The sequence below is a fragment of the Chaetodon trifascialis genome, chromosome 13 (assembly GCF_039877785.1).
Source record: "Chaetodon trifascialis isolate fChaTrf1 chromosome 13, fChaTrf1.hap1, whole genome shotgun sequence".
NCBI classification, from domain to species: Eukaryota; Metazoa; Chordata; class Actinopteri; order Chaetodontiformes; family Chaetodontidae; genus Chaetodon; species Chaetodon trifascialis.
In genome coordinates this window covers 2,497,897-2,506,686 of record NC_092068.1, presented here as the reverse complement: position 1 = coordinate 2,506,686, position 8,790 = coordinate 2,497,897, and the positions used below count along the sequence as shown (strand labels likewise).

The following is an 8,790-nucleotide window of genomic DNA, read 5'->3' as shown; positions in this document are numbered from 1 at the left end:
TCATAGATAATGTGTTGGCAGAGCAGTTGGAAGTCCCCTTGAAGTCAGTGAAGTGGATGGATGAACAAACTGTTTGTTAAGGCCAAAAAACTGAGTTCCAAGTCCAAACAGTCTCCTCCCAATTCAAACAGATCCCACCAAGGTCAGCACTGTCATCAAGCGGTGCCAGCAAGTGGCCTGCACCCAACAACAGCAAGTAGCTGCAGCGGTTGCTGGGGTTTGCTAATTTCTATAGATAATTCATCCATAACTACAGTTTCCTGCTCCCCCACTGCATTCCCTTACCTCTTGTAGCTTGCTTTTCAGCGGTCCCAAGCTGACCAGGCTTTCCAGACTCTCAAGTGCCACTCTACATCAGCTTTTATCCTGATCCTCCCAGATCCCAACTGGCAGTTCGTTGTCAAGGTTGACACTTCTGAGGGAGTAGGAGCTGTGCTGTCCAAGCACTTAGCCACAGACCAAAAACTAAACCCCTGCCCATTAGGGTTAGGGTTTTCTGATGGTTTGACTCAGAGAGTACTACGAAAGACAACAGCGAAATCCTGCCTGTGTTCTGTGTCATCATTGCCATCCCTTGGGAAACCAAGGAAAAATCAAAGCAGCCCTTAAATTACACTCCTGGCCCACCTAACTGCCTTTTTGCTCCAGTGTCCCTCCACTCCCCCATCCTCCAGCGGGATTACTCCACCTGTCTCACCTGTTTTCCTGTCATCCAATGTATTCTGGGGTGTCCAAAACAGATGACATCAGGACTTTGGTTTTCTATTTATATTATAATTTCCTTATTGTCAATTTCATAAAAAGACCAAAACTAACAATGCTGTTAACAAATTTTACCCAAAGAAGAGGCGATAGAACATTTGTTGGGGACTATTTTCAGCGGCAGATTATCTACATTTGGTGCTCCAGTGAGTATTTGGGCCTGTAGAATGGTGTATGTGGGATAGAATCAAAATAAATAGTGTGCATTCATGGTAATAAAGGAACATATCACTCACTGCAACAGTGTGGTTCACTAATGTGTTTTTGATAGTTTTGGGTTGACAATGAAACTCTATGGCATAGAAGGAAAAGATATCAGACTTTGATACACACACAATACTTATTAGCAGCATTAATTAACTTTTGTTTTGAATTTACACATGGGCTTTAATGACAAGAAGAAAAATGTAGAATATCAGCAGACACATTTGTTAAAGAACCTTGTTTATGATAAGCTGTAAACAGGACTCAACAGGTCCATGGGAAGCTCTGTTCTCACACACTGCTCTGTTTCTCTGAGCACCTCAGTCACATATCTGTCTATCGTGGGAGAGGGATCCCTCCTCTGGTGCTCTTCCTGAGGTTTCTTCCTTAAAGGGGTTTTTGGTGAGTGTTTCCTGAACCTAATTGAGGGTTTAAGGATAGAGGGTGTCATATACTGAACAGATAGTATAGCCCCTTGTGGCAAATTTTGAGTTCATCCGAATAGACTCCTTCAGATTTTAATACTTATTCTACAAGATTTTCTAGACTTTGAATCTACATTTTAATATTTTATTGTGTGATTTTATGCATCGTCTTTTTTTTATTTTGATCCTTATCTCCATCTTATTTTACATTAATTTTTTAGCAGTTTTTATGTCCATTCTGTTTTTCTAGGTAAAGCACTCACTTGGTGCATGTGATTTCTTTCTTGTAAAGCATGTTGAGCTGCAATTCCTATATGAAAGGTGCTATACAAATAAAGTTTCTTCTTCTTCTAATAATTATCATTATTATTATTATGAAGAATGCAACAGTCCACAGGGTTTTAATAGAAGCAAGAACAGGCTACACTCTCTACCCCATATACAACCACCTGCTGTCACGTGACCAAAGTTCCATATACTGTACATCATATGATAACACCTGAGCAATTTCCATCCACGAAGGACAGCCATGAGATGCAATTGGTTTTCTGATAAAAGGTCACCTGTCATGTCTTCATGGCTTGATTTCATGTCTTTACTTAAAATAAAGGAGTCTGCTCACACAGGAGTCTTTAAAAGTTTAAAAGTTCATCTCCTGTGCATTACAATTCAGCCTGAGACATCAAGTCTCCAGTTGTTTAAACGGGCTGACCGTAACAGCTTGGGAACCAGGGCTGGTCAAATCTGTTTCAACCACCTCTGAAAACCAACATTTTTCCTTTTTTTAAACCTGTTTTGTCTTTATCTTGCTTTACTCTGGCTTGCTCTTGCCTTATGTTTCTTTGTTTCGCTGTATTATTTTATTTGTGAAGTACATTGTAACTTTGCTATTCATTTAAATAAATGTTAAATGAATCGTTATTGTAACTGCTTTTGTTACTGAGAGCAACTCAGTGTGTGTGTGTGTGTGTGTGTGTGTGTGTGTGTGTGTGTGTGTGTGTGTGTGTGTGTGTGTGTGTGTGTGTGTGCTATAATATGTTGGTTTTACCGTTTAAGTAGATATAAGGCTTGCTCACAACTGAAAAATTCATTAAAAAGACTCACCTCTTCATAATGAGGCTTCTCTGTCGATCTATCTTTAAGCATTACGTGCCCTGGAATTAGTTGCGCTACGTCATCACGTCCAGGTTGGTCGCGACTTCGTCATCCGCTGTCAATTCTATCGTGGAATGGCTTCCTGTTTCCTGTGTGCCGCACTTCTCTGAAAGATGGAATATTGTTTACTTTCTTTAACACCCGTCTTTTCAAAGTTTCACCTCGTGCGGGGCAACACGCCGCCGAGACCCGGAGATAGAGAGTACGAGAAGGGTACAGCGGTGCTGTCAGGGAGCTCACCATGCTGTTAGCCCAGCTGCCAGAGGATGTTCTCTACTACATATTGTCTTATTTGGACTACAAATCTCTCAGTCGTCTCTCTCAAGTTTGTAAAACCATTTACCACTTTGTAAACCGGGACGCTGTGTGGAGGAAGATTGCTAAGGAGTTTTTAAACACTGGAATTACTCGGAATGGGACGGACATGTAAGATAACAGTCGCACAGTGATTAGAGAGCTGCGGTGTATTTTTAGCTTAGCATTAGCCTGACGGTGCTGTGCAGGGGCGGTCTGCGCTGAGCGCTGCTCTGTTCGGCCACATGCCGTGTGTGGGCCATTAGTACCTAGTTGGTTTACATTCCCGAGTAAAGCCAAAGGGTATTGGAGGAGACCCACCTACAGTAGCACTGGTTTTACACCTGTGGCTTGGGCTCCATGAAATTTCGCTACAGACAGTCTGAACAACACTCCCCTGGTAGTGGTATGTCAGTTTACAAGAACCAGTGAATATTGCTCATTTTAATTCAATCAAGAATTACTCCACAGACCAGAGTTCCACATCATGAATAGTTACTGTGAGTAGGATCAAGTAGAGTACTGCATGAACATGTAGTTCATTTCATCATGAGAGCTTTCAGGCTTCTCAACTTCTCAAGGGAATAATATAAGTTGTGGAGCAGAATTAATTAACTAATCTGTTAAAGGAAACCTGGTTTTATTATGACTGCTTGTGTTTCTTGACCTGTCTGACCTGGTTTGGTCATGCCAACCAAATGATAGCAGCTAACCTGGTGGTTACTTTGTTGTTGTTTTTAAGGCATTTTATGACTTCATTAGAGAGCCGACAATAGAAAGATGCTTGGAAATTAGGGGAGATAGAGAGAGATGTTGCACATGAAAATTAGAGCCATGTTGTTATAAACTGGTATCAATCCTTTATGAATACTGAGCAGCCTGTGTGGGAATCATCCCTTTATGTGTGGATGTGTCTTGACTCACACAGTCCAACCTGAGTCACACTGGCATCCCAGTGTCCTCCCTCAGGCCTCTCCTCCACTGGGTCAGACCTATGCTGGTTGCTCTGGTAATGGTAGTTGTCAACCTTGCAGAGATCATGAGGGTTAGAAAATGAATAGAAACAAAACTTCATGATATGTGACAGTTCCTGTAACAAGCTGTGAGGCTTGTTGAAAACATGTCCAATGTCCTACAACACTAACACCAACACTAAGCTTCCATCTGACACACAATGAATATAAATGTATGTATGCGTGCTTGACCCAAACAAAATGAAAATGTTACGGTTTTGAATACCTGCCACTACTCCAATACAATTGAGCATTTAAGAGTGACATTGTGAAATGTGTGCCAACCTGCCACATGTTTTACAACATTGTAACACTTATTTCTGTGACTGATACATAATCCTTCAAAATTCCCCAATTTAACTAGGTGGAATATGTGAGAGCTACTAACTACACATTCACACATGACTCCAATTTTTGGCTTTCCATCATTTCATAAACATGGATTCTAGGATTCATCTGTTACATATTCATACTATAATCAACGCTCCTCCATAGCTCTATCAGGACTGTCTAAAACAGTTTTTTCACCATATCAGATTTTTCATTTAATACTCGTTAATTAATTCATAATTTAAAGAATTTGTTTCAGTATGCCCTCTACTATTGAAACATTGAAACTTTTTCATCATAGCTAACACTATGATATCCAGTCTTCAACATCCAGAATGGTCAATGTAAAGTTATGTTTGACTGTCACTGTAATTGCAGATATCGTCACATCCCTCTGAAGGAGAGAGTGAAGATAGCCCAAAACTGGTATGATGGGGTCTGCAAAAGGGCTGTTCCTCTCAAATGGAAAACAAAGTAAGTGAGTCAATTGTCTATTCACTGGTTTAGAAGCAGACACGCTTTGACCTCTTTTTACTCTGTCACCCAGACAATTTACAGTGAAATGCATGTGTATTATGCATTTTACTTGCTTTCAGTCTTTGTGTAAAGCTAGGTTAGCCATGTCCTGACTTCAGTTTCATACTTGACGCACAGACATGCAGTGTTTCCCCTAGAATTTTTTTCACCGAAAAAACCACCCACCGAAAAAACCCTAAACAGACGAGACGCGTGAGATGGTGTATTGGCGCAGTTGCATTAAGTCAGGTGGCACAGCAAGCAGTCTGCAATTCTGCAATTATTATATTTGCATTCAAATTTTTGTTCACCCAGACTGTATTCAAGATCACAAGGAGAGGGTGACTTGATAAGGTGCATTTATTGGATACAAATGGAACATGCTTGATTACACATTAGCACGTCAACCACACAGTGTGCATTGTTCTGTGCTGCACTTGATTTTTCTCGCTTTAGAGAAGAACTTCAGCAAGCATTGTGGTAGGGGTATTTCCTACACATAATTGAGATTCTATCAGTTATAAATAATTTAAACATTTAACAAACATTAAACATAGAAGTTTTTTATTCTTTTATTATAACAGAGTTACATATATTTGACAGTGCCTGGGGAAAAATGACCCTTTAGTGGTTCTAGTGGAAAACTAGCCTATTGTCTGTGTTATTTTCATCATTATTGCTTACCAAAAAAAAAAGGAGCTCAATCAGAACAAAAATATAAGCTAAACAACAAATTGGAAAATTACGATGGGGAGTGTGGTACAACCAAGGGCTGTATGTATTGTTATTAAGCCATTCGGGATCCCAGCCAGATGTTTTGTGTTTAGCTGGATTTTTTTTTGACTGGGTTACCAGTTGGACGGGGCCCGCGGTCACCCATCGGACGTGGATTGGCAATTGGAGTGGGGTCACCCGTCCGATCGTGGCCGACAATCAGAGCGGGGTCACCCCATAGTTAGCTAGCTACAAATCTTAAACATCCCATAAAATATGCCCGCGCTCTTAGCAGTGGTACTCCTCGCATCATTACTAGGCAACGAAGCAGGTTGACTCACGTTGCGCTGCACAGAGGCGCTCCTAAATGTAGTGGCTTATATTTGGCATATTGATTTTTTTCTTTTTTCTTTATTTTTTTTTTGGCCTGGCGGGGGTCTCCTTGGCCTGGCAGCCTGTCAGGCCTGTACAATGGTAGGGGAAACACTGGACATGAGATTGATATCCATCTTTTTCTCTGTCTCATAGAAAAGAAAGCAAATAAGTGTATTTCCGTTGATATTGAACTAAATGTATTTTTTTTTCATCATGATAGTTTTATTGTAATAATTTTGACATCACTTACATTTCTCTTAAATTACATATCTTGTCTTCAGACTACTGCCATGGTTGCAGCTGGATGGAGACAAACTCTTTCTGTCTCAGGCAGCTGATATTGGAGTGTACCGTCTGCACCAAGACTCCGGGAGGCTTCACTGTAAACCATCCGAAATCTACTCGGGGCACAAGGGTGATGTCTGTCGCTTTGTTGTGATGGGCTCTCACCTGATCAGTGGTGGAAGGTAGTTCATACCCTGTTTGTTCTCCTTGTGACTTAATTTGGCTTTGACAACATGCATTAGTCATTATGTAACAATCAGGGATACTAAAGTAACAGATGCTATTTGTGTCTTACTTACTTATTGTTCAACAACCTATAATCTCCATTGGCATCCTGAAGTTGTAGGAGAAATCAAACCAGTCATTCACAGTTCTTGTGGTCCCCACACATGTAGCTACATTCTTTAGAAGGCTCATGTCATTTATGGCATAACCTACAGCGTTTTTTAGGTAGCTACAGTGAGAGTGTCAGCTCTGTAGCTATAACGTCCTAACTAATATAACATAACAACCTCCAACCAGAAATCAACCTTGTGTTTGAAGCATACTGAGTGTGTTTGAAGGCATTGTTCAGACCAACTGATACAGCGTTATGACACAGAGGGATCAGGCAGACAAACAGTCATTGAGCAAACAAGTTGAACCTGGCTCAACCTTTGTCACAATGTAATGCAGTGTTTCCAATAACGTGTGTTGGTCAGTCAATTAGATGTAAATGCACTTTCCTGGTCCATTTCTTTGGAACATAAACAAATAATTTCTGTTGTTTGCCATGTGGCCATCAGTCATTGCTGTATTAACACCATTCCAGAATACTATCTTATATACTTAAATTATATATCATGTGTATATAATGTGTGTGTGTGTGTGTGTGTGTGTGTGTGTGTGTGTGTGTGTGTGTGTGTGTGTGTGTGTGTGTGTATAATACTACTTATATGTAATATTCTAAATCTGCTGGACAGTGTTTTGGTGTCTGATAAGCCTTCAGCCTTATGTATCCGTTATTTAACCTGGACTTCCTCAATTGTATTTAATTATGTCACTGGCACCTACAGCAACAAACCCATTCCCGGAATAGATTAAATTTGAATTTCGTAATTTATTAATCACACTTGAAGCTGGACGTGATGACATATGGCATAACTAATTCCAGTGCACGTAATGCTTAAAAATAGAAGGCCTCCTTATAAAGGTGAGTCTTTTTAATGAATTCATCAGTTGTGAACAAGCCTTATTTCTACTTAAAAGGTAAAACCAACACATTATAGCATATACAACACACATGCATGCCCACACACAGCAGTAAGGGGTATGAGGCCTTGCTCAAGGGCACCTCACCTTTCAAGCTACCTCTGTTATGTCTTTGTGCCTTTTAGATGATTTGTCATAATCTGGGCATGGTCAGAGCTGGACTTGAACCAGTCACCCTTCAAGCCAAGTCTGTACAGCTACTACTGCCACCCCATGTTTCTCCACTCAAGGCTATTTTCCACCTGAAAAATGGCTTTAGCCGTTGAGCAGACAATAGACTGAGGCTGACAGGAGCATGGTCTGTAGATTGTAGGCATTCTTCATAAAAACCAAGGAAGTGTTTGCTCAAGCTTCCTCACTGGCACCAGCACAGTGTTGAAAGGTGGCAGTGACACATTGGCAACAACCCAAACAAGCTGTTTGTTGCATAACTCACAGGTGAAGACGATCCTGCTAAATGAAGAGTCTAAACAATCAGTTTGATAAAAATAATTCCAAGTTCCCTCTTGAGCAGTGGTTGACAAAATAATCTTAACTCAAAGTCCATTTACTTGCTTTTTGTGGGGATTTCAACCACATCGATCATCACAGTGATCACCAGTAAACTGAGTTTCCTCAGTTGTTGGTTGACTAGTCATCTTGTGACCTAGTAAGTATTTGACTTCTGTCTAATTAAATGATGATAACTTAATTTGCAGATGAAGGCCATGAATTGTGGTTGACAGTTCTGGAATAGGCTGGTTATTTTGGAAAATTTTAGCTATGCTTTATTTGTCCCAGCCTATCTTACGAGGATTCCAGCAAATGGAAAAGCTTCCACGTGCTGATCACAGCTAAATATCTTCCATCATAGCATTTGGAGATAGTAATGCTGCTTACATTGTCCATTGCTCTGCATGAAATTGCTGTGTAAGCAAGACCAGTTTTGGTCAAGGGAGAAGTGCAAGGACAAGACAGAGGAGAAAGTCCTGATGATAGTACAACTTATTTTTACGAAAGATTTACATCCTCCTCATATTTTGGACAGCTAAGATATCAGGCTATTCCTAAAAATTACTCCCCTTTTTCTTTGTCAGTGATGGCAAGATCCTGGTCCACAGCAGGAGGAGTGACATGTCGATGGAGTTATCAGGTCATGACCAGGAAGTCAACTGCCTGGATTCTAAAGATGGACTCATCATCAGTGGATCAAGAGACCGAACAACGCGGGTCAGAAGACCCCTACAAATATGTTATATATAAATATTATTGATGTGATGCACAGTGCCATGGTGTTTACAATCAACATTTTTTTCACAAAGAACAAGATTGAAGAATATAAACACCATTACTTTGAGACACTTACAACTCTTCATAACAAGAAAATGTAACATTTCACTCCACATTCAGCTCTTTGTAAGCTTCACTGATGTTTCAGCAGCATGTCATATCTCATCTCTATATCATAGTATGTCTATTTATGCATA

At 40.3% G+C, this 8,790-nt stretch overlaps 1 protein-coding gene across 1 annotated transcript in view; it reads left to right on the top strand.

The window, feature by feature from the left end:
* The first annotated feature begins 2,575 nt into the window (after positions 1-2,575).
* fbxw4 (F-box and WD repeat domain containing 4) overlaps positions 2,576-8,790 on the top strand; it is a 58,002-nt gene continuing 51,787 nt past the window's right edge. The window contains exons 1-4 of the mRNA XM_070977496.1: positions 2,576-2,972; positions 4,562-4,657; positions 6,070-6,255; positions 8,401-8,533. Coding sequence (XP_070833597.1) covers positions 2,788-2,972; positions 4,562-4,657; positions 6,070-6,255; positions 8,401-8,533 — 600 coding nt within the window. The 5' untranslated portion in view covers positions 2,576-2,787. The remainder of the gene's footprint in view (positions 2,973-4,561; positions 4,658-6,069; positions 6,256-8,400; positions 8,534-8,790) is intronic.